Source organism: Leptosomus discolor, chromosome 1 (assembly GCF_034619465.1).
Source record: "Leptosomus discolor isolate bLepDis1 chromosome 1, bLepDis1.hap2, whole genome shotgun sequence".
Taxonomy (NCBI): Eukaryota; Metazoa; Chordata; class Aves; order Leptosomiformes; family Leptosomidae; genus Leptosomus; species Leptosomus discolor.
In genome coordinates, this window is record NC_141391.1 from 33294043 (window position 1) to 33320783 (window position 26741).

The following is a 26741-nucleotide window of genomic DNA, read 5'->3' on the forward strand; positions in this document are numbered from 1 at the left end:
AGCTGAGAAGCCTCTGATTAACTTCAGTGGGACCTGGATCATGTGGTAGAGTCCTAAGGGACCAGCAGCAGAAAATTTAAGAAGACAGCAGGGAATATTAAAGCATCATGAGGCAAGGAAAATATTTTTGGCCTGTGACTTTCTTTTGTTTTGCTATGTAATACTCTAGATCGAGTTGTACAGTCATAATAAACAGATCCCGCATTCAACAAATGCATCAGATTCTATTCTATGTTTAATCACCCACAAAAACTGTGTCAGATGCTCTTCCACCAGGAACAATATTTCCCAATTAACTGTAATTAAGGTATATTATAACACCAGGATGTGAAACTAGATGAATCCGTCTCTTGATATTTCAAATTTGGATAATTTTTTTCTGCCAAGTCTCTTAATTAATGTTTCAATTAATGATAACAGAAGCCAGGCCATTCGCAGTGATGGATCTGCATACATGAATCTTAGTGCCTCTGAGATGAAATCGAGCATGAATCTTTCCACCATTGAAGCCCCCTTAAAAACATGCATGGACCCCAATTAGGCTGAATTTACTGGCTCGGATATTGATTACTAGGAAGCTAAGGCTCAAAGCTTGATGGCCTTATCCTGGAAACTGCCAAAACTGTGCTGCAGAAGACAGGAAAATCTGGTACCTAGTCTGTAGGTTCTTCACAGGATCTACAGCAATTCATAGCAGGTATGGCATCTCTTTTCATTCACTGAGAAACAATACAAGGCTGTATTGTTCATGCACTGTTCAAAGAAGCAACTTTTTAACTTGAGTGCCCAATGAAGGGGTTTGATTATCGTCTAGAAAATTATTGCTTCTCCTCTGAGCTGTGCCAGATACCAAGTCTTCACCAACTGATAAGCATTTGGAGAGCTAATCAGTAGTAAAGCTTAGGTATAGTCTTCGTATAGAGAGCATAACAGTTAAGACTTTTTAAACTGTTCCTGAATAGAAGGAAATTGCCAACTTAAAAGAGAGAATTTCCTAGCTGAGGCATTTCTGGCCATGTAATTAAATTGAATATGCTTCTCCCTTGCCCCTAGCCACAGTTGTCCTCAAGGAGATTAATAACATTGAATTTCTACCAAGGCTGAAATCTTGTTTGTGTCCTGAAATATGGACTAATACGACACTGTGCTACAACTCCATCTGGCGACTCCTCCTGAACTTGGTGATGCTGCACTGTGTGCCAGTGATTCACTTCGCAGTGTCACCAAGCCGTGGGACTTGGGGAGGAGTTCACGGTTTTTAAAGATGAGCACAGATGAAACTGGGTTTGTGCAGCGTTTGTATGGTGTTTAGATATTTGCTTGAAGTAATCTATTAGATGTCATAAAGCATACACAATCAGAAGATCTTGTGTAAAACACTGGGAGAACAAAGATGAAAAGCATACCTCCCATGCTGTTCTGATCAGGACTTAATTTAAGTGATCTACCATATCTGTGATTGCACAATATAATCATGTTCCTGGGATTTTTTTGTTGTCATTGTCATTTATTTTTAGCTGCCTCAAGTCCCTGTAACTTCCTAAAGAAAATGTTTCATAGATTTATTTGGATTGTGTTCCCAAGCACAATTGAGTTCTCGAGTAAATCAGTCATCTGATTGAGAAAAGGCATGATTACACACTTTTAGATTTCTTCTAAGATACCAGTAAACATTTTTTTTAAAAGTCTCATATTTTGTTTGCATCTTAGGTGCCCATGCTCACTTGATCACATGCAGGAAATATTTTTGTATGCTGCTGCTATGCATGACTAAGAGAGGAGCTGTAGATAGAACAAGATGAGATACAGACTGTAATTTACACCTGACAGAGTGTGAATTTCGTTGTGAGTCTTTTTGAAGGAAACTTGCTGTTTTCTCCACATTCAGATAGACAGCAATTCCATAAGAAATTATGATTATTGTCTTTTTTTGGTCTGTTCTACTCTGCTTTGATCTTGATTTTTACTAGGAAAAAAATATTCCTCGATCCTAATGCAGTCCTGTGTTACCTGCAGGCCCAGGTCATGGTCCTGTGGTGCTGGACATACCCCATAAGCAGAGAACAGCTTGACTAGGAAAGATTGATAAAGTGTGGGATAAAGAAAGTATTATCACACTGTTTCATGGGTGGGGGATCAAGACATAGACAGTTTAAATTACTTGCCCAAGGTCTATTGTAGACCTATATGAGGAACAGTAATCTGGATCCGCATCCAGTTGCTTTTCCATTTCTACAGAACTGAACGCCCTTTATTTGATTTGGATGAACTACAATTCTTGGATAGTTTGGAAGACATTTGGAGATAGAAGGGGTCTATTAGTCTTTCCTACTGAAAGAAATATTAGCAGGTAATTAAAAGAATAATAAATGGGACCCATTCAAACTGCTCTACTTGCTGTTGCTCTGAGCTTCAGGCAAGAAGGTACACAGAGGTCATTTAACCTGACCACTTATATATCACAGGCCACTAGTGTCACCCAGCCACTCCTAAATTAAACCATGTATTTTAGACAGAAATACACCAGTCTCACAAAAGGTTTTCTATTCAGACTATAAATTCAAAGGATAGGGCTTTGTTCTCTACGTGTGTCTGCATTGCACCTCCTGTAGTATCATGTGGATAAACAAGGGCAGTTCATACTCCTGTCAGTTTAATTCCTGGTGTCATTACAATTATTTTGTTTAATTTGGTACCTTGCAGCTTTAAAGAGCAAAGAAACCATTAACAACATGAGCAGAGATGGTGCCAAAGAGGCATGGACACTGGCCCTGGTGCCCTATTCTCCCTACTGTGTGCCAGAAGAGCTCTGTGCTGCTGTAGTGAGGGTATCAAGCTGTGGCCATCGAGCTACATCAGTGGAGTCTGAGGGGAACTGCTGCAACCTTGTGCTCTCTACGTGGGCTATGTCCTCTGCACATTCAAGGGGTGAAGTCAAGATTTAGCCCCAGGAGAGCACAATACAGAAGTTTGCTGGATGACAATATAAACAAACAAGTCAAAAGCCATCAGTTACCATATTCATAGCTACAGGCCAAATGCTTTATTCATAATGTTGCAGTGAAAGTATTAACATTGCATTTGTTTAAAAAGTAACTAGAAGGCCATTTGTGACCCTAATAATACACATGCGAAGCAGTGCTCTGCTGGTTTACACTGGTTTACATTCTGCTTTATATTTTCCAGAGGGCCTATTTGCAATGATTTTTACTGCAGTAACAACTGCAATTTATGAATATAAGTAACTAATTTACCAAAGTTTCACACAGTGACTTCATGGCTCCCACTCCACAGTTAAAGGTTCTGCAAATCTTTTGGTCTTGTTGTTATCTTTGGTTTGTTTCTGATTGCATCTTAAGGCCTGGAAACATTGTATTACAGTAAAGTAAATAAATTATTTCTGTTATTAGAAAATATTTATATAGTGCAGTAAATTTACATTGTACTTTACCAACATAGATAAAGGCAAATTCTCTGCCCTGAAGAGCTTATAAACTCAAATAAGACAAGACAAACAAACCTACAACACTTTGGAAAATGGCGGGTGAAAGGATTATAAACTACGTGAAAGAGGTGGAGGGCCTGCATGAGGAGAGGGGGAGCATATCATCATCAGTGTTCCTAATTTTACATCCCAGTAGACTCTTAAAAGTCTCAAAAGGGGTGAAAGCCTGTCTGCATGAGGTGGTGTGCAGAAGCCTGGCAGGAGGGTGGCCTTGCCCCTGGATCTCAGAGCATCTCTGGCTCACTGACATCCCTTCCTGGGAGACTCCTGGCTAAAGCCAGCATCAGTCCAATTACAGCACAGGGAGCACCGTATCTCTAGTAGGTTTTAGCCCTGCCTGAGGGTAAATACACATGATTTCCTACCCTGAAGAATTATTGAAATTGGAGAAAGCAAATGCACATACAAGAAAGCATTTCAGGGAAAGGGAAGTGGAAGGGTTGTTGGCTGGGTAAAGGTACAGCAGGACCACCTGGAGGGAGGGAGGGAGAGCTTTTAGCATCATTATATTCACCATGATCTGCAACTCAAGCCTCCTCTGCCCTGACCCCTGACATCTAGTTGCAAGGAAGAAGCCTTGAAATAATTTTTGTTGCCTGCTCATAGCTGGTGCACAGTAACTGCTATTCTCCTGATCTGAACTTGTGTTAAATATGGGATTGCTTCTCTCTATATGGAAGAGAAAAAAAGTGTCCACGTGTCCTGTGATGAAGACCACACCCACAGACTATGTGATGTTCCTAAATTTGCAGCCCTGCAGTAGCTTGTTAGTGATCCCATACACAACTGTTCAGAAAACGGACAGAATTCCTGGCTCTGCTTAGCACCTTAATTCAATCCCTGCTGAAAGCTAATGGGTGTGAGGGAGCACAAAGAGACTGGAAGCTCTGCTCTGTCCCATGGGAGATGGGAAATCTTTGTTCCCCTCATTTACCCACAGCAAACAGCATGGGAAAAGGGAAGATACTGAGGGAAACTCCCTCTAGCTGTCCTCACTTCCTAATCAAAATAAGATGCTGCCCCCAAGCATGGTATGAAGGATAAAGAAGCCAACAGCAGCCTGGAAAAGGGTGATGGGCAGAAATAGGGAACTGTGGTAGCTGAGAGGGGTGCATGGTCTACACTGATCTTTAAAAGGGGAGCTGCAGGTAGCAAGGGAGTTAAGTGTCTGGTAAAGAAATGGGGCTGAGGAGATGGGATTCATGTGGAAGTAGGAAGAAAAGATCCAGGATGAATTCCCTCTCCAGAGAACAGGCAGATGTAGGGCATCACAGTTGTAGGAAATGTGTTTGAGTGGGCAGCTCCCGTTGTCAAACACTAATAGTCATATGTTGACACATTCACTGGGGATGGGCAGGAAAAAAAAACAGAAAGCAAAATATTTCTAAATATCCATATGTATCTATATTTGGGGACATTCTCATGAGTTGTTGCAAACTGACTCATGATTTCTGTTCTCTTGAGGTTCACTGTGTTGGAGTCATCAGGCAGGCAAAAGACAGGAGCGGGAGCCAAGTCCCTTGGGGCTGAATGTCTTGCTGGGATTCATATGGCATGCAGGTAGCTGAGCAGTGGTTGGGCTCCCAAGGCACGATTCACTCAGCCCAGCTCATCTCATCTCATGGGTGTCTGACAAAACAGATGTCCCTATCCAAAACTGCAGTGTAGAATTCTAGCTAGAGAAATGAGACGTGTACCTCCAAGGTGTGTTTCATTGCCTACTGAGGTAGGTGTTTGAAACAGCTGGAAGTATCTGGTTGTCCCTGTTGGCAATGAGGGCAGCGGGAAAGCTCAAGCATAAGACATCTACATTGGCTGAAGTCAGGTGAGATGAATCCCTCCCTCTCTTAACAAATCACTACAATATAGTAAGCAATACTATCTTGGCTGTGAAGAGATATTTGGATGATGGAATGGCCCACACTCGGTATTGGTTAGGCCACACCTCAAGTACTGTCCAGTTTTGGGCACCTCAATGCAAGAAAGACATTGAGGTGCTGGAGAGAGCGCAGAGAGGGGCAGCAAAGAAGGTGAAAGGCCTGGAGAATAAGTCTTATGAAGAGCGGCTGAGGGAACTGGGGCTATTTAGTCTTAAGAAAAGGAGGCTGAGGGGAGACCTTATTGCTCTCTACAACTACCTGAGAGGACATTGTAGAGAGGGAGGTCCTGGTCTCTTCTCACAGGTAATTAATGATAGAATAAGAGTCAACAGACTCAAGCTGCACCAGGGTAGGTTTAGGCTAGACATTAAGAAAAATTTATTCACTGAAAGAGTTGTCAGACATTGGAATAGGCTGCCCAGGGAGGTGGTTGAGTCACCATCCCTAAATGTGTTTAAAGGTCATTTAAATGTGCTGCTTGGAGATATGGTTTAGGGGTGTACTTGATAGAGTAGGGTTAATGGTTGGACTCGATGATCTCAGAGGTCTTTTCCAATCTGAGTGATTCTATGTTTCTTATCCTAAGACAAGAAATGCGCCTCCATTGTAAGGGGAAGTGTGGTCAATGGATGGGAAAAAGAAACAACAAACCCCAACAACAGAGAAAAGAAAGAGTATTGTGAGGTAAATGGAGAAGAACAGGGGATATACTAAGAAAAATGAAAAGAATACAAGATAAATGAGACCAGGGAGCACACTACCAATTTAGAGCTTGTAGCTGGAGAAAAGAGCCTGAGTGTGATGTGCTAAGAGGCAGTAGCAACTTTCAGAGTGAGGACAGATGTAAGTTGATAGAAGAAATAGTGAGTTTTTCTCTTAAGCAGAATTTATCACCAAAACCTTGAATTAAAACAAACAAAACAAGCCTAAACCTCTTTTCCAGATTTTCACTTACCAGTCATCACTGAGAATACTTGACGGTCTTGCATAAAATTTTGATCAATATGACTTTAGATTGCTTCAGTACTCTGCATAAAAGTGCTCTGCAGCTCACCTAAGCACTTAACCAAGGACACTTGGATGTTGCCTCTTCTCACAATTTGGTCCAATGATAAAAGCAGATTTAAAAAATATGAAAATAATTTGACTGGCAAGGATTTTTTTTCCCCATGAATCTCTGCCTAAAAAGACTGGCTGCTTTAACTCCAGGAGTTCAATTATGCAGGCTTCGAAGGAGAAGAAAAATTATAATGAATGCATTTCAGAAACTTCTAAAAAGTTACTTAAAATAGATTTTCCGTACATAATGTTGCCATGTGAAACTCAACTGTCTCCTGGTCTTTTGGGGCTAGAAACGAGCAGTCTGTGTTCATTTGGAAATTCAATAACGAGGCTTCCCTGCCTCTGATGGACTGTGTGATACTGTCCCTAGGGCTCTGCCACAGACAGGGCTTACCTGTCAAGCTGTTCATTTTTTCAGGAGGTGGCATGGGAGTGATTTCACTTTAGGTTAGCCAGGAAGCTAAAATGCTCTGTCTAGAAGTGTGTCCCAGCTTGCTTTGGTCTTTTTTTTTTTTCTTTCTTTTTTCTTCATCTGGTTTTCTTAAAAGAAAAAAACAACAAATGAAACCCAAACAACGCTTTGTATTGCAACTGCTTGAAGTAGCTCTAGTAAACATGAGGTAAGGACATTGTATGGTAGAGTGGGAGAAGGTGGATAAGTGTGGTGCATTTATATAGGTGTTCCCTCAAGCCCAGACAGATAAGAAATAGCATGTATAGCCCACTTACAATGGCTGGCCCAGGTACTTTATGGCATCAAGGAGGCATTCCAGCACCTCTCATTTCAGTATTCAGCCTTCCAGTAAAGTTGCTGAAGTGTGTTTGCTCAAGACCTGCTTTGGGTCTTTCTCTGTTGTCTCAAATACTGTGGTGTGAGATGTCATGTTTCTAAAGCAGTCGGTGGCCTTTAGTAGAAAACAGTGTAATACAAGGCCTACTCTTAAAATACCGCTGTAAGAAATTAAAAGATTTCAGAAGAATTTTATTTGTTGTTAAATATAAATTCTTAAAATGCAGAAATTTAAAGGAAGGATTGGTCTAACTTAGTCAGTAAGCCACTGCCCTGTTAAATAGGAAGCAAGTGATTCACAATTGCAAGCTGTCTTGGCAGAGTGAAAAAACGGAGATGCAATCATCAATTCACAGCAGCGTTTTATGTTCAAGGAATAATCATCAGACCTGTTTTTATCAAGGCTGTATTGCTAGCCTGCAAAGTTGCTTTTTTTTTTTTTTTCCCTTCCAGATGATTTTGGAACTGCATATGCTTTTTCAATCACTAAGCTGGACTTCTGTAATGTGTTGCTTAATGTGCCTCCAGATTCTGTTATTTATAGACTTCATCATATTCAGACTGCAGCTGCTAAAATACACACAAAAGCAAAAGCACATTTGTAACCTGTTAAGACTTTGCTCTGAGATGCCAGTGAAGTTTGGGATTTAGCATGAAATATTACTGGGTGACCTTTCAAGAAGCATCGCAGGAGAACACCTGTTTATCTTGAAGACCTTTATTTTATTTTTTTCTTCAGTGTTGAAATCTTCCAGTATTCTGCTTTCTGAGGGAAATCTGGCCTTTGTGTGTACCATGTGTTATCTTCAGGAGGTGCCAGGGCAGAGGATTTAACTAATGCAGCATCTCAAATGAGCAGTTCTTCCAGAAAATGTGTTTTGTGCACATTACCTTTGTTAAATTCAGAGGGAAACTGTAAATATATTGTGATTTTTCTCTACCTATCGGGATGGCCATGATTTACTCGTTAACTATTTTTTCAGTGAAAACTGGTGGAAAAGATCCTTTGTAACTACGCAAAAACCTACATATTCAGTGTACATCATTGTGAAAAGTGAAGTCTCTTAATGCTGCAGTATATGTTTTATGACTTCATAAGATGACAATGTAGTTTTTTAATGGCATAATCTAGAATGAGCAAATGTGTTATCATTTATTCATAAGACAAAAATTCAGAAGAATTATGCAAGTGAACACGCAACCAGACGCTCCCATTTAGGCTCTAAGGGTAGGACCCTACTTATCCTCAGTAGATGTGCCTAATGAAGCTGTTTTCTTAAGGAAAGTGCCAGTTCCTGCAGAATCAATCTTTGCTTTTAAAATCCTCCTGTAAGATGGAGACATGACAGACAAAAACCAGGTAAACAGGATGATTCCGTGGAGACCCTGGAAAGCAACTGTCCCCTCTTCAGTAGTGCTGCGGAGGGCTGAAGTGTATATTAAATGCCTAAGTTAGGGTCCCATCCCAGAAAATAAGACACCTTTTCAAAAATGCTCTGGTACCGCATGTATTTTTTCAGTTGCATTTGTAAAAGTCTTTTTGCAAATTGTTGCAAGAAATGTGTGTTTTCTTTCAATTCCTTTTGAATTTCAGAATTTGGGTGAGGTTTTCTAGGTGTCAACATACCACTAACCATGCAAAAGTATGAGACAATGCCTCCTCTTGAAACACTGCAGATGCATTATTATTAATAAAAGCCATCTTCAGAGTCCCATTGTGCTTTTTTTTCATGTGCTCCAGGTAGGATGGCTATGGCCCAAAGATATCCTGTTCATTGTTGCTACTCCCAGCTTTCTTCTTCATCCTAAGATGGTCAGGAAGAAATGGATAGTGACTGACAGCAAATCCTTTCTCTCTTTTTCTTCCTTCTTTACTGGGAGTCCTGTCTGCAGCTGGAGAAATAAAAAGACAGGGAAGAACGAGTACATAATGCTTGATATATTTTAGAAGACAGCTGGAGCTAGCCTGGTAAATGACTTGTACTGTGTGACCAACCTAATGACCGCTGTCCTATGAATCACAGTGAAGAGTAACAAACACTTCGCGCACGCTCTTCTTTTAAAAACTGGAAAACTTGCCTAGATGTAATGGTTCACAAGATACCAAATCGCTCCTTCCCATCTGCGTTGTCTCGAGAACCGCCGCCAATAACATTTAATGTCTTTGTGACTCGTAGTCCCAGGTTTCAAAAGGTTGATGGCATCAGTCTTTTCCTTGAAGGATTTAGTGATCACTAAAGTTAGACAAAGAGGTGAAATGACTGAAGGTCATCTAGCAGGTCGGTGTCAGAGCTGGGCAGACAACCTCCTCCTTGCATCCCGGGGTTGGCCGCTGACCCAGGCGCTCCACAGAGCCTTGTTAGAGTGGTGCATTTAATCAGCTTCGCTCCACGTCGTAATTCATTGTCTGTGGTGTTATGGATATCTAAAGGGTAGGATTTTAACTTAGCAATCTGCTCTGTTATTGAATTAGTTTTATGTTGTGTTAATTTCTTTGTCTCATGGCATTCATTGCCTGTGATAATTGATGCACAATATATAACCGACTTCTGTATTCATTTGGGTAACTGCATGTAATTGCCTGGTATAAAATATGCGTACTAAGTACAATCTGCTATGACTGCTATGACTAAGAAGTGCTCATTGGTATGGACTTGAGGGTACTTTATCTTCCTGACAACCTATCTGAGGGAAGTCTAAATGTCTCCCACAATCCACCGTCCAAGGAGTGGCACTTGCTTTGTGTCTGCAAAAAGAGAGACCACAAAAAGTGTAACACGGAATCACTTTACAAAGTGTTTGGCATTAAAATTTTGTTAATCAGAAGCTCTCAAATAAGGAAGTTTGTATTAACATCCCTGCTCCTCCAAAACCTCAAGGAACAGCAGCGCCTAGTAGACTTTTCACATCTTCTCCTGTAAATCAGGATTATGGCTTTATTTGCTTCTGAAGTTACTCCCCTGGAGTAAAGCTACTTCCAAGTGCAAGTGATTTCTTTCACATGTACCTTCAGGTCATTAATGCCCAGAGGAGAAATAATGAGTTATAAATCAGGAATGCTTTCTAAAGGTGTGATGTCAGTGAAATGTCTCAGGATACACAGGATCCCAGCATAAGGTTACACTTCCTTGCCTGTTTAACCAGTAACATGGTGTTTCCTTTTAGTTTTGAGAAAGCAAGAATCTTTCCTAGTAGATGTATTTCTCATCAAACACAGCAGTTTGCTTTTTATATGACGTAGTGACTGGGTTTATTTGTTTCTCTGGCTTGTTTTGTTTCCAGTGCCATGAAGGGTATAATAGTGCAGCAGCTGAGCTATGCAAAGAAATTTGCCCAAAGCTGATTTTACTTTAAGCATTAATGAAACCTTCCCCATCCGAATTTTCAAAAGTTTTTAAACAAAAGCTAATGTTTGAGTCTAAATCAAGTGTGAAATGCCCGTGAGATTATTTTAGCCATATATGCTGCTCTGTGTTAATGTAACCAGTGAGTTGCCAGTAAAAGGGATGTTCACAATTAGTATTTTTCTTTTTAAGAGAGCTAGTTTCACAGGCTGTGTCCTTCAGGATGTAGCATTAGTTCTGCCTACAGCTTGCTGCAAATTATTCAGTGTTCATAGGTGCATTTATGCTTGTTATTCAGCTCTCTTCCACTGACAAAATAGCCTGCAGCAGTTCTTGGTTAGATAGGACTTGTTTCCCTTTAGGCTCCTCATGTGCTCTTTTGTGATTTTTCCCCTGGTTCAGCCTGCACTGCATCCAGGTCTTGCTGATAAAATGGTAGACTTCATGGCCAGAGAGAAAGCAAAGCTACTCAGAGCCAGCGTGGGCTACGAGTATGTTTTGAGCAAAGACTTTCATGGTACATTGGGCGGAGCTGGTGAAAATAAAACAGGATTTTCACTGATTAACCCACTGATTCTGCTTTATTTCATAGTCATGGTGTTATGTTCTTTACAAATACTTGTGGCTAATTCATGAAAGTGTACCACAAATTGAAATCTGTGGACAACCTGGTAGAAGGCAAACACCAAAAAAAAGTCACCTGTTATTTCTCAGTAGGCTGAGGTACATTTGTGTAGCCCAGTGTCTGATTCTTTATGGACCAGTTCCCATTTCTGGCAGAGCTGGTACAACTGCAATGTGGATTTGGGGGGGAATAGAGCATGGAGTTTGGCAACAGACCTCATTATGTCACAGAATCACAGAATGTTAGGAGTTGGAAGGGACTTCGAAAGATCATCTAGTCCCTGCCAGAGCAAGATCACCTAGAGTAGATCACACAGGAATGCATCCAGTTGGGTTTTGAATGTCTCCAAAGAAGGAGACTCCACAACCTCTCTGGGCAGCCTGTTCCAGTGCTCTGTCACCCTCACAGTGAAAATTTTTCCTTATGTTAATGTGAAACCTACACCCAGTACACACTTCACAAGGCAGTAAAATGCGGGAGAGGGGATGGCAGAAAGAGTTTGACACCCATTTTCTACCCCTTATCCCCATAATCCATACCTGTCTGAGATGCCTTTGCCCTAAAGCCATGGGGCAGCACCTCCTTCCTTCCTAGTAGTCAGGGTGATGCATTATGGGGACAAGCAACTAGTATGCAGCCGGGTATGAAGAAGCATTTCATCACTATTGGTTTTTAGACATGCCTTCCTACGTCAAGGCAACAGGAGTCCTAGTCATGGGAAGAAGTGAACCACTCTCATCTGGGCTATTCAGCACATATTTGTAAATCAGGATTGATTTGAGAGTGATTCATAAAAGGTGAGGAGGGCTGTACTGTCTGAGAAATAACTTACTGACAGGGCATAATTCAGCCAGCTCTAACCTTGAAATAGATGTTTGTGGTCAGAAGTTTATAGCCTGAGTGGAAAGAGCTAAGTACAAGTTTAAGGAGCTGAACAGGAGATACCCAGTTTTTAAAAACTTGACATAAATCTCGCATGACTTGCCTTATGTTAGTCACATTCCCTGCAGAGGACTTTCATTCAATGTTTGTTTGGTGTTGATAGATGTTATTTAAAAGCCAATTTTATCATAAAATTATTTTACGTTATGTATAATGAATAGTGGAGATCAAATAAGAATTGGAATTGCAAATGCAAATATTAAGAGTTGATAAATATTGACTTTTAAATAGACCCACTGTAGATTTGAACAAAATGCTTTTTAACCTAGTATACTGGTTATTTGAAAATTACAACATACTAAAAAATGTTCGGCATTGCCTCCTCCTGACTCTTTCTTTGCTTTTACAGCTACTGATGTAGGAAAAACTTTTTCACTCTGAAGGTGACAGAGCACTGGAACAGGCTGCCCAGAGAGGTTGTGGAGTCTCCTTCTCTGGAGACATTCAAAACCCGCCTGGACGCGATCCTGTGTAGCCTGCCGTAGGTGAACCTGCTTCAGCAGGGGGGTTGGGCTAGATGATCTCCAGAGGTCCCTTCCAATCCCTAACATTCTGTGATTCTGTGATGTGGTCATGTTCCTATGAAGTGATCTGTGCAGCGTCAGGAAACTACAATACAAAACTTTCTGGCTTGTACTTTATGCACATCACATGAAAAAAGAAAAGTGTGGGAGGTATTAAGCTAAAGTATAGTGTAATCACATTAATTGTGTCTTTTCTAAAGATGAATTCTCAGGATTTGCATGTTGGAAACCTCTTAATTAAGGTCTTTCAAGGACTTTTTTAAAGACAGAACAAATTTCTTAGGGCTGAACAAGTCACCAAGATGCACCAGCATAGCATTAAGGACCTCCCTGAACACTTGTAAGTGCTTCTTCAGTTGTTGGCTAGTAGTGCTAAACACTGTAGGTCAGACCTCTTAGGCTACTGGCCAGCCAAAAAAATAACGCAGCCCCCCTTCACCCACGTGTAACTAATGCACAAAAACTAACATGGACATATATCTGTGATCATCCTCACCCCGGTGTTTTCTCCCTCTACTGTGAGTGCTGGGAGCTCACAGTCTTTAGTCAAAGCTTTTACTTGTTTATGCATTCAGCCTCCTTTCTGACCGTTGATGCGCTGATGTGGTAAGCTTCACAAACAACAACAACAACAGCAAGAAGTTATCCTTATGTAAAATTAATGGTCTTGGCAGTTACCTGATGAAAGCAATATGGTTTAGCCTGAAGCAGATGCTCCACCTTTGCTTCCAGCTAACTAACCTTTGTAAGCCGAAGATACAGCGTTAGTTAAGGAGCAGGCATCATCCTCATCTTTGTTAGGCTTTCTTACTTTTTCACGTCTCTGCACGCTCCATTCTGTAAGTTGTTGCGGGGTAATTTTTTTTCTTTTCTTCTTTCATCTCGGAACAGGAGACTATTTCCTTGAAACTTCCAACATCAGTTAATTGTTAACTGTTATTAAAAAAAAAAAAAAATCATATTCATCCCTTAATATGTTCTTTCAGCTGATGCCTTCATGCTGAGGAGGCTGTGTAGCTACTGATAAGACCTAATTTGTGAAGTGCTTTTCAGCAGTCTGACAGGTTCATACATGGCACTGTTTGTTCAGCAGGCAAGGATGAGCGTTCGCTGAAACGCCTCTACAGCAGCCGCTAAATGCGTGCAGCGAGGCTGGGGCTGGCGATCCAGCGGGAGCGGGCAGGAGCTTCGAGTTGATTCCCAAAGCGGTCTGTTGTTTTGCAACTGTGTTCTGATTGTGACACTTGATAGCTGATTTCATTTTTTCTCTTTCAGAGCCTAATGAGCTGTGTGTGGGCCCTGCATTTGGTGACATCCCATCTCAAGATGCTGCTAATACAGTAGTTAATTATTGCTAGCTGAAGAAGTCTAACAGGAACAAAAGGAACTGGGGAAAAGCAATGGCTGCCGGTAAATATCTCAGGTCTGAAAATAGCTGCGAAAAGCTGATTTCAGCTGTGACTGGGAAGGGGGGGAAGCACGAATGTGTGATCACACCTTGTGTTTGGGGGTTCAGTATCAGAAGGGTACCATCCCTTAGCTATCCAACCCACTCTTCCTTCCCCAGCCTGGGAAAATCCATACCTGAGCTCAGCTTATTTTGACTGTATTCATGATAATTCTCTTTGGTTTTTGGAATGAAACTTTGTGTTTCCCATAGTCAATCAATTTGGTTTGACTTTTTTTTTAGTTAGGGGCTGATGTATTCTTAAATCTTTTACAAAAAATATTACACCTCGTGGAAAACAGGTCTTTCATTGGAGGGTGTTTTGTTCTCACAGCTTTCTGACAAGTTGCCAGAGATTATATCTAATTAAATTATATCAGAGGATTGCAGGAAGATTCATTCAGGTTGGGAGGGGCCTCAGAAGGTCTCTGGTCCAACCTGCTGCTCAAAGGAAGTCCAGCCATAGGGTCAGACCGGTTGCTCAGGGCTTTATCAAGTTGAGTCTTGAAAGCTGACAAGGATGGCGACTGCACAGCCTGTTCCACTGCTTGGCTGTCCTCATAGTTAAAAAGATTTCCATACAACCAGCCTGAACCACTCTTGTTTCATTTTATGTCTGTTGAATGTTTCCAATGTCTTTATGTTTTGCTATACAATACCAAGCACTATTATCAGTGGTCTAAAAGGTGAATCATAATGAAGAGATGAAACAAACCCAAAAAAAAGCAGCAGTTTTGATGTCTCATTTTCACTGAAGGTTTTGGTTAAAAATCCTGGTGTGTTGACTTTTCTACTTACAGTGTGTTTCTTTTCTTGCAGCAGCTGATGGTTTGGGGAGCATAGCTATAGATACCACACAACTTAACATGTCAGTCACAGATCCAACGGCCTGGGCTACAGCTATGAATAACCTGGGGATGGTTCCAGTAGGGCTAGCTGGACAACAGCTTGTGACAGGTAAGATTCCTAAAGAGATCTCTTGTACCATCCATGAATCCTTTGGGTGCATTAAAAACTATATGGAATGATTTCTGAGGATATTATATTTTTATATTTTGAAAACATCACCTATGATTAATATTACATGCTGTGTATTAGTCTCTTCTTGTAGTAGGTGTATAATCCATATTATATTTTAACCTTGTGGAAAAGCCAAAAGTCTTTGGGGAAATTAAACTAAACCGTCGATCCTTGTGCTGAGTCAAGACCAGGAGGCAGGTCACGTAAAAGAAATGCTTGTTTCTGTTTCTCTGTCGGAGCAGGATGACTTGAGGTTCTGCCAAGGTATACCCTGGTCTGGGTACTCTTGACCAGAGAAGGATTTTGAAGTTACATTAATTGGGCAGAAAATCATGAAGCCCATTCAATTCATAGACTCAGTTGATATTAGTGAAGTGAAGATTTCCTATTGGGTGCGTGCTTATTTACTTTCTGCCTGACTTCACCAATTGAATTTCAAGAGGTTGTTCTTGATTGATTTTGTTATTTCACTCACTTGGGAGAGCATTGCAGGGGATCACTCATTCTAACAGTAATAAAAATAATATTTTGAAACCAGCAATGTTTCACAGAGAGGCCTGGACAGATCAGACTTCATTGCCAACAGTAGAGGCCCAATTAGTTGGGATTAATAAAACGTCATTACTACTGTGAGGTAGAGAAAAATTATTTTAATATGGGTGGGTGCCCTATAGACACAAGCCACATACCAGGCATATGACAGACCGCCTCTGGAAGCTTCATTGCCACTTCAGCTTAAGAGCTGTGCAACATCTGGTTCAGAGCAGCATCCTGTCACATCTGCGCCCATCCATGTAGACATGGATGTGGTGAGCCAAGTCACGATGTAAATCACTCTGCCTGCCTCACCAGGGATGTGTGACACTTAATTTCGGCCAAATATGTCCCCTTCTGAGACTGTGAACCGAGTGGAGCTGTGCCAGTTCACAGCTGATGGTCTTCCTCTGAATTACCTGTTTTACAGGCGGGTAAACTAAGCTGCAAGAAAGCTGATTTATAATGAATCAGTCTCAAGCAGAGAGTTTAGCTGATGGAGGCCATGGACTGATTCTCGATCTCTGGCTTTAACCTCATGCTCCTGATTAAAAGAAACAAGCAAAGCCATCTCGTCCTGGGGAGTCAGTTCTCTTCAATGTTTTTATCAATGACCTGGACACAGGAGTTAAGTCCACACTAAGTTTGCTGATGGTACTAAATTAGGAGGAGCCATTGATTCCCTCAAAGGTAGAGAGGTGGAACATAGAGATCTGCATAGATAAGAGCACTGGGCAATCATGAACACTTAACCAGGAAAAAAGCTGGGTTCTGCACCTGGGAGGGTGTAATCCTGGATGTATATGTGGATTGGAGGACAAGAAACTGGAGTGCAGCCCTGCAGAAAGAGATCTGGGATTTTTGGTTGATGGGAAGTTCAATGTGAGTCAACAACGTGCCCTGGCAGCCAAAAGGGCCAACCTGGAGTGCACTAAGTGCAATGTAGCTAAACAGTCAAACGAAGCAATGGTCTCACTTTACTCAGCATTGGTGCAGCCTCACCTTGATTGCTGTGTGCATTTTAGGGCTCCACATTGTGAGAAGGATTTAAAAATATTAGAGTGTGTCCAAAGGGAGGCAACAAAGATGGTGAAAGGACAATAAGGAAAGGTTTAAGAGGAGCAGCTGAGGATACTAGGTTTGACTTAGAGAAGAGGAGGCTGAGAAGAGACTTCACTGCTCTCTGCAACTTCCTCATGAGAGGGAGCAGAGAGGGAAGAGCTGATCTCTTCTTTCTGGTATCCAGTTACAGGATGCAAGGGAATGGCTTAAAGCTGCATCAGGGAATGTTCAGACTGGTTATTAGGAAAAAGTTCTTCACTGTGAGGATGGTCAAGCACTGGAACAAGCTCCTCAGGGAAGTGGTCATGGCCGAAAGCCTTTTGGTGTCCAAGAAGCGTTTGGACAACGCGCTTCAATATATGATTTAACTTGTCCTGTGTGGAGTCAAGAGTTGGACTCGGCGATTGTCATGGGACCTTTCCAACTCAGGACATTTATGGTTCTACATGCTGGTGGGGAAACATTTTTTCCCGTTTTTCTGGTGGGACTTTGCTTGCAGGTGCCGTGCTCAACTTGAATGCGATTACCTCCAAACCTGAAAATAGCCACATCAAAATCAGCTCCTGCTGCTTTCATTTATAAGCATCTAGGTTGCATATCCCGTGGAGGTTTGCCCACATTTTATCTTCCCCTCTTTCCAGTTTTGGTGTAAATTGTGTCCTCAGGTGTGCTATGCAATCCCTACATGGCAGCCTTATCTCATGTGCAATGCTTTTCCTCACAAGGGAGGATCTCCAGGACTTTATTTCATTGACAGCTCCCTGCTGTAATTTCCAGACTTCTGTGTATCACGTATTGTAGGAGTCTTGTACAGGTCAGTTGGTATTTGTTCAGCATTTGCAATGTATGAAAGGTGCCATAAGTAATAAATATTAATTACTGAAGTGCTGCCTGATTTCTCCACAGGTGCAGAGTAACTTACTTTCTTTCTTTTTGCTTTCCTTTGTTTGAGACTCTCATGTATTTTTGAGGTAAATAGATGCTTTGACACTTCATTATATTTCATTATGATTCATAAGTTTTGACACATTTTCTTCATGGCAAATCCATAATGGCAAAACCACAATTTACCATGGAAAGGCTTATAGACTTTTTTGCTATATTTACTGTATCTGCATTCAGTGAGAGTTTGCATCACCATGTTCAACCAAATATCTAACTAGTCCTTATCGTTTTCTGCCTTTTTTCATTGTTTTGCTATTATTCATAGTAATGAACTCATCTTCATCAGCAGTCACGTACTGCTTTTGCTACTGTCATCTGTGACATTTCTCAGAGATGAAAGTGACACACCCGTGTCCCAGTGCTAACTTTTTGTCTGTCTTTAAAAATTTATTTTATTCTTTTTTTCTGTCTTGATGACAGCTAGGGAAACAGTAAGTAGTTTAGATTAATCTTGGAAAGAGTGTGATCTTTCCTGGATATCTTTACATAACCTGCCATAGTCTGAAATGTGGTGTATGGTACTCATCTATATCCTGACATATCTCTTAGTTCTCTAATCTTTCAGTTTCCAAAGGACTTATCCATTCACAGCCTTTCCTTCCCTAAACCAACTGTTTCCTAATTCCTAAATGGCACGGTGGTTTTGTTCCCTTAGGTATGGAGTCCATATGATCTACTAAGTCTTTTTAAAGGTTTTTGATGTCTTATTTTCTCCCAACTGTTTTTAACTTTGCTGCTGTGTAACATGCTGGGATGCCTGCCTTGTAACAGAGTTATGCTCCCCACTTTGCAATCCGGGAAGCTCTTGCCTAGCCTGAGAGTTTGTTAAAATGACAAGTAAAGCTTCTGCAACATCTGGCCAATACTTTTCTCACAGCCTGGGGTATAGGCTGTCTGGTCTTGGTAACTAATCAATTTTAAGCACTGCTAACCTTTTAATACCAGTTTAGATGATATCTGCACTCTATTTAATTCCTTATCTCCTAGTACTGTAAAATTGGATTTTTGATCCGGGCAAATGTCAGAGCCTTTCATTTCTAAAGATGGATTCTTGTTAATAGCTGTATAATATCTCTTCTGTTTCTACATATATTTTGCTTACACTTATTGTTATTCAGAAAGCTTACCTTTTTCCATAATATTTGGCTACTGCATTACATATACACTAATATATGCATTTATACATTATATATACATAATTCATACAATAAGCTGTAGTTTAATAATGCATTAGTTAAAGTGTTAAAGATTGATGTGGAATAGTTGTGACTGAAAAGCGTTTTCATTCTAAACCTCCCCTTGCAGCAGGTTATAATTTTTTCCAAAAAATTGCCTTTGGGGCTGAAATGTCTCACAGTTGGTCTCAGCCCAGAGGAAAAAAAAATCTGAAAAGGTTGGAGAAAATCTGCTAAACTGCTTTTTAATTATCCAAGCCTTAAAATTGCTGTTTTCTGTGCTTTGAGACTGAGAAAAATGGGCAGGTGAGAAGGGAAGGATAGTTTTTACCCTACTTTTTTGACATCTGAATCCTCTTTGTGCACTCAGCAACTCTGATTCAAGCACATCTTTCAAGTACACTCAAGTCTGCTGTTTTGTTACATTTTAGGACTAGCGGAAAAACTCAGTGACCTCAGGCCAACTGAGAATGTTTTATTTTTCTTTTGCATTGGTACTTTTTTAAAGGCAATTTTGGTATTGCTGAATTTAGCGTTCTTACGCTTTCATTTGTTTCAGCAAATGGTATCAGGTCACCTGTTTTCTAAAGGGAGACATCCTGCCAGGAAAATTATTTACTTTTCTGGTTCAGTTTGGTTCTCCTTTCACTAATGAACTGTTGCCCTGAAAAACACAGAACAATTTTGAGATGCTTTCCTCCAGAATGACTTAGGTGACCTAAACATTTGTTAGTCAAAAATGGTTAATGTCAAAAAGTTCCCTGGTACAAATGAACACTAAAAGTGGTACATAAGTGCTAATTCTTTTAGACTTAGTTAAGCTTATGCCCTGCCACATATTTGTGCTCTTACAGAAAAAAATAACAAACCATAAGGGCAGACATCCAAGATGAAAGTTATAGAACTGCCTAGAAGTCAAGGTTATGCCTGAAAACTATGCCTGCTACTTATCTATAGGATAATTATTAAGGCATACTTTTCCGTTTGAGTCTGGCCAACATGCCTCAGCTTCAAGGTATTAAAATTTTCAGTGACGTCCAGTCTTGCTTTTGCTGAAGTTAGACTTGGTCCACTTGTACAAAATCGTGGTGAAATCAGAAACTCGGAAGCTTTGAAGCCTAATATCTTGCTTACGGAAAGGTACAGAAAAAACTTACACCATTTTTGTGGACTCAGGCTTGTATTTTTTAGACACTGGAAGTTGTGAAATATTAGACACTTACATCAACCTTTCTGTTTTTCCATTTGTCTGCTTTCCCCACACACTTGTCTTTTGACCTGATTTCAGTGGAACATGGGAGATGTCAGTTCCAATCAGGTCACCTCACACAGGATTGTGCTTTTGACAGTGTTGAGTATCGGATGCTTCACAGGGAGAGATGTAGTAGGCAAATCAGTGCTGAAGTGCTTCTTCCTCCAATGGGCTCTCCTCTTGATCATTAATATATAGAAGAGAGTTCCCCAAACTAGAGGTTTTATTTCTAAATCAAGTCACAACTCAGCAAAACTTCAGTTTTGGAAGCAGCACCTGGGACAATAAGTGGTTGCAATCCTGAATCTGCAACCCCAGACTTACTTTTTGATAACAGAAAAATTTGGGAAATTTTGATCTAGAGACTCCTAAATCCCAAAACATGAGGATAAATATTGCTCCCAGAATTTTGTTAGCTCAAGACCTCTAAGTCTTTGGAAACAATATTCAGATTCTCTCTTCAGAATGCAGGTTGTAACCAAAGGCAATCACTATATTCAGAGTCCTGTTAGTCTCAAGCATTTTTCCATGTGATGGGCCTATCAGAGGAAGGACTAGCATGTCGGCTTTTCTTTCTCCTATTTATTCCAGTATCTCAAGAGGTTACTGATTCCTATGAGGAGGAGAAGACCTAGGGATTATTTGAGAAAAATCAAGGGTGGTGCTGAAACTTAAGAATTCCCTCCCAAGTCTGCCTTGGCTATGGAAAAGCCCTTTAAGCTTCAGTGTCTTTCTACCATAAAACAGATGAGGCATGCTTTTTGAGTTATTATCAACTGCAGATCATCATATGCTGACTAAATTGTAAACGTATGCCTCATTGTTCTGGCTGTGTACTATTTTTGTAATGTTAATGAAAAAAAATCAAATTAAGTAGGAAATCAAGGTACATTTGATTATATTCAGCAGTTCCCCAAAGAAAGGTTGTGCATTGAGCAGTGCTGAAGACTTTAAGAAGTCAGCTGTCCAGAAGACTCTGCCAGCTCTCGTGTGTATACTTCTTCTGTGGCCTCTCCATTACTGGAGGCTTGAAGCCACTGTTAGCCATCTGGCAGTCTCATTTCTTTTTAACCGTGCTATCCCATTACCTATTAAATCTTCCTTTTTCTACGCTTCATTGCTTAGCCACTGAACCAATGTGCCAATGAGCACATAATTTGAATTGTCCAAGACATGCCTACCAAAACACAGCTTCCTTTTCTGTAATTAATGCTGAATCTATCCACAAAAGTTTTAAAGTGAACCACTTATATTATGACCTGAAGATAGTAACTTTTTTTAGGAAAAAATACTCGAGCATCTATAATTTGTGCCTAAAGATTAGCGCACTCCGGATGTGTGATTTGAAGTGCACAGGCAGCTGGTGAAGGTGCTCTACACACCCTTGCTCGCCTGCCCCTGTAAGGTGCAGACTACTAGAGTTCAGCAGCCCTGTAGTGTACAGCATGTTTACCCTTGCTCTGAATGCTGCACTGGCTTGACATCTGGCAGTAAAAGAAGATATAAAAAGTCTTAATAAAATCTGCAGAGTTTTCCGTAGGTTTTGCAAACCCCTTGAGGTTACAAGGTATCTTCAGAAGGCTTCTTCTCAGATATTATGGCTTCCCAACCTGTTTTATGCATAGTGTTTCATTAACAAGTCAGCCTATGGAACAAGAGAAATGTAGTAAAGCATACTCTGAAGAAAATAATATAATTTTTCTAATTTTATTCTAGTTCCTTCCTACTTTATTTTTATAGTCTACGCTACAGAAACATTGCATTTTCATCAAGGGGAAAAGATTTACTATTTAAATTATCTGAATGACCAATCAGAATAATTAAAAAGATGTGAAACATACTCTAAAGGATTAGAGTTGAGCTTGAACCCAGATAAACCTATGTATTTTTATTATGGAGACACAGGAGAGCAGCAAGAGTGAAAGAGAATAGGTACTGTGGGAATCCCAATATGTAGAGCCACTGGGAACATCTCTAAAGAAGTATTATATATTAGTGTAACAAGTAGGTTTTTTCATTGACCTGAAAAGCGCCTGCAGAGTTAATCACACTTTCTATCATGTGAGTGTTACTCAAGGAGACTTCACACCGGGGGACATTAAAGTGCTAGGAACAAACACAGTCAAGTTACAACAGAAAAAGGAGAGAGAGGTTCGATGGCCAGAGGAAATGTGGCAGAAACTCTAAGTGCCTTTGACATACTATTCAGGGTTGAGTGTCCCTCTTAGGTCATTCAAGTGCCTCCTCTATATTAGACCTTAATTAAGGCCAAGGATGAAGATAATGATTAAAATCTGCTCGGCACTTAAAGATAAATAGTGCTTTTTAACATGGTACGAGGGGCTGAGGGGCTGAATGTCCCAAATAAACAAGACTCAGTGGTAAGCAGGGGCACATAAAGGGAATTACTAAGCGCAAAGCTTGTGTTGTATGTGGAGTGAAGGGTTTTTCAGGAATATGGCGTCTCTCTCTGTTGTTATACTTTCATCCAGGCCAGTTAACAGTTTAGGAAAACAGACTGATTGCTATTTTGGCATGACTCTTCTTAACTGTCTAAAGATACTGGAATAAATGTATTGAAAGCCATATGGTTTGGATGTTTTGGCATTTTGTTTGGGATTTTTTGCTTTTAATTCCTTGCTGTTGGTAATTGTACCACCAAAAATCTGTTTGGCATATTTTTATTTGAAGTTATAGTAAAGTAACATAAGGAAATATTTTATTTTTGCAAACGTTTTCCCAGTCTTTTATCTCACTTTGGAAAGCCTCAATTCCCACTATTTTCCATGTGTTTGTTTATTGTAGACAAGAAAGTCCATGAGTAATTATGAGCATCCCACGGCATAAAGTAAGCCAAGAGGTTGTTGGAACCATTTGCTACTGACTGTTCACTTCTGCTGGAGCACAGATATCTGCTCTGCAGCACTTTCCCTTCATACATCACTCCCCATCCAAGGATCCCAGGTTCCTTGGCTGACATGGGAAATCCAGTGTAACCCCTGTGTGACATGTAGTTTGCTGATGGGAATATTGAGTTACTGTGGCTAGAAACCAACAGAAAGAGCAAATTGACCATTTTAACTAATCAAAGACAATGTATGAATACCAGGTTATGTATTTTCATGGGAAAAAAAGGGGTCATTAAAGGCAGACTGTTTGAAGGTGACCTGCTGAGCACAGTCATTGTGTCTAGGTGGCAAGGAGAAGGTGATGCCATCTAAAGGCTATCTGAAGCCCTTAAGCCAAAGCTGTTTACAGGTTGTATAGATGGTCTGCAGGAGATGGGCACAGCAGTCCCAAGAGGACTGTTAACTTGGTCCATGCAGAGTGCTTTCAGGAGAGTGCAGTGATCAGGACGGCACAGATGGCACTGCCTGGGGGAGTCATGGAGCAAGACTTCCTTGGGAGGGGAAGACTTGAGTACGAATGAATCCCCAGGCAGCCATCGCAAATCAAGGGCTATAAAATCTTTTGTTCTTCCCTATTCAGGCGCTCTCTTTGCCTGCATGGGCTGGGCTGATGCTTAGACCTTGGCCTCTGGAGAGTAAGCAAGAGAAGCTTGTTTTCTACATTTTACCTTGGGATGAAGGGCATAAGAATGCTTTTCTTTCCTTTCTGCTACCTGTCCTTCAAATGCCCTTTGCTTATTGAATGAGAATTAAGTCTCATAAAGTGCATAAAGATGCACATCCAGTTCGCTGCAGGAGTCTGACTGTGAAATATCAGCAGAAGCGACCATTGTGGAAAAATGTCTTTTGATGGACCACGTTGAAGAATAAAGTTGGGTTTCAGCGAGCCTAATCTCTGGGCATGTGAGGGATCTTGTAACATAATACTTTGCCAGTGTTGACTTCAGTCAGATAAACTGGATTTGCCGCACCTTCCCATGCTCCGGTGGTGACAAATGATGTGCGTGACATCTCCAGCTCTGAGTAATGTCTCTGTAATGGGAAGCAGCTGGTCACTGGAGTAGTTCTGTTAGTGGATGTGGAGGTGCAAGGTAATTAAACTTAATACATACAATATGCTGTAATGTTCTGAGCATGAATTTAGATTGTGTTCTGCCCAAATATTAAAGATATTGTTACTGTGGCTTCAGAAAATTAATAGGTCTGTTAGTGTAACAAGGGAACTTTATCTGCCTTTCCTGCACATGCACATTTCTTATTCAGATTTTCTTTTTCTTAAAAAACAGTTCTCTTGACCCTAGATGTTTTTCCTTTATAGATAATCTCCTCCTCCTGACCACAATGCCTACGTTATTTAGTAATTATTTGTTATTTCTATTCAGGAAAGGCTTAGAGATAGAGAGCTCCAGTAAGATAAGCACTGCCTGTACACTTAAGAGTCAATCCTGGCCCAAATGGCACATGGTCTGTTTTCTTTCACTTAGGTAAACCAGGTAGGTAAGGGACCATGTGGAAACAATGGGATAATACTGATTGGCATGAAAGGCAATGGTGATTACGGAGCTGCCTGCCTATTGTGTAGTTTCTTCTTACAGGTGTCTTCGCATGGCAGTAATATGGTGGTAAGTGAAAAAGCAGTTTAACTGTTTTTATGTGATCCTCTGAGTCAAGCACTGAGAAACAGGCAAAGTCTATCGTGCACGTTAGAAACAGGCAGACAATTCCTAGCTGCTCTTCTTCTTTAATTATGCTGCTGTGATTTAAGAGAAGGATTGGGAAAGTGGAAGTGAAAGAGCTTTGCTAGCATTTAGAGGAGACAGCACCATGTGAGAAAGTGCAGATGTTCTTATTGTCACCTTTTTTGTAAAGATCTGGAAGCACGAGCTGTGTTTCAGAAGAGACATGTCCAGACTGCAGTGGATGGATAGGGCAAGTTATATGCTTCTCCAACTCTTCCTGTTCTTTCTGATACAATTGTATTTCAAATGGTTCACTTCACTAGAAATAAATGTGAATATTATAACCAGCTTCAGTGTTGAAGTTTTACTGTATTTTGAGCTGCATCTGTCAAATCTGTTTAACCCTTCTATTGGAAACCTCCTGTTTCAGGCCTTGATCTATACTTGGGCTTGCATGACTAAGCCCTTTCCAGGAATACTCATTGAAACCTTCTTTTCAGGGGCCTTTTGATAACAATTTTGGCACTTCCAGCATGCTTTGTAGAAGTATTTTTGAGATATCATGGAACATCCTACAACTCTATCTGCTAGAACAGCCAGTACCATTTAATAAATTAAATATTCCTTAAGAATAACAACAAACTCCCCAAAATCAAGAGGACAGTAAAGAGAAAAGTGACCAGATTTTGTTTTCTTTTAATTTCCTCATATTTAGTGTGTTTATACTCAAACACAGTGCTGCTGTCCTTTAATATAATAAATGTCATAGCATCCTTTTTTTTCTTCACTGTGCTTTTAATACTTTTGTAACCCCCTGAAGTCTTAGAGAAGGGTCATGGGTTGTGAAAGGAGAGAGCTTGGATGCTACACCTGGATTTCAGGACTGTGTGCAGGTAGCACGGAGTGGGAATCTGCAGCTGAGCAGCTCCAAGAGTAGCTGATTTAATAAATTGCGTATTATAAATATTGCGAGGTCCCTTTATATTATTAGCCAAAATTCAGCATATGAAAAAATCTCAAGCACAAGTACAAGTTCATTCTTGCTATTCACTAGCCTGTGTAAAGTAAAATATCTCTTCCAGTTATTCCTACATATGTTGCCTTTTAACTTTATGTCCTTTTGTTCTGGTCTGTCTAATTACCTCAAGTAAATAATCAAGCTTGATTTTATAAGAAACCGTAGCCAGTTCAGGCTTGTCATGACTGATTTATCAGCTCCCAAGATTAAGGGCTTTCAGCCTCAAGACTAAGAATATTTCTGGCTGCAATTCAAGGTGTTAATTCTGAGCTTTAAAATCTAAATATGGTTTGGAACATGTGTCCTACGTTTTTCCCTTCAAAAAGAACAAACAGCCTGCATTTCTGTTGTTTTTTGTTGTTGTTGTCCAAGTGGAATTTAAGCTGGAATTAAGATAAAACAAACTCAAGCCATCTAATTCTGCAGAAACATTCTTGCATATAATCATCATGACAAAGATTGTCCTGTTGAAGGCAAAGGGGCTATTATATGTGAATGTAAGTTTCTAGCGGTGGCCTTGAGAGGGAACATATATCTCCATGAAGGAGCCCAGCATGTGTTTCCCTGTAACAAACTGCTTCAGCACTGCCTGATGGTGTGGCATGTGTCTCTACACGTGTGCATGCCTTGGAAATATAAAGGTGCAGTGCTAAGAAAACAAAATGATGATAGCTAATGACTCATATACACCATTTGGTGTCCCTTAGGGACTACCTCTCTTCCAGTGTTTTACCTCATCAGTTGAGCTCATCAGGGACACGAGAGCTAACCATCCTTCCAACTATTCATCCAGGGACTTGAGGCCCCGAGTTCTTGGTGGAGGGCTTTTTTACCACAGCTCCTTTTACAGACAGTTGTGTTCCTACCTCCCTGCCTCCTCTTTCCCTTGATCTCCAGTTTTCCATCAGCAAAGCATCAGCGCAGATTTGAATGCAATCTCTGTAATGCAACAGATATCTACCAACGGGCATTAATGTCTTTTAGCTACCTCAAGTAGTAACAGAGGGATCCCATTATTCTAAGGATCA

General features: G+C 40.6%; 1 protein-coding gene across 2 annotated transcripts in view; it reads left to right on the forward strand.

The window, feature by feature from the left end:
* The first annotated feature begins 14961 nt into the window (after nt 1-14961).
* Nucleotides 14962-26741, forward strand: part of ENOX1 (ecto-NOX disulfide-thiol exchanger 1) — a 138832-nt gene continuing 127052 nt past the window's right edge. Inside the window, exon 1 of one of the 2 annotated variants that reach the window (XM_086481971.1) lies at nt 14962-15076. In XM_086481971.1, the coding sequence (XP_086338097.1) occupies nt 14986-15076 (91 nt within the window). In that variant the 5' untranslated portion in view covers nt 14962-14985. The remainder of the gene's footprint in view (nt 15077-26741) is intronic. The other variant, XM_086481970.1, reaches the window with a different exon arrangement.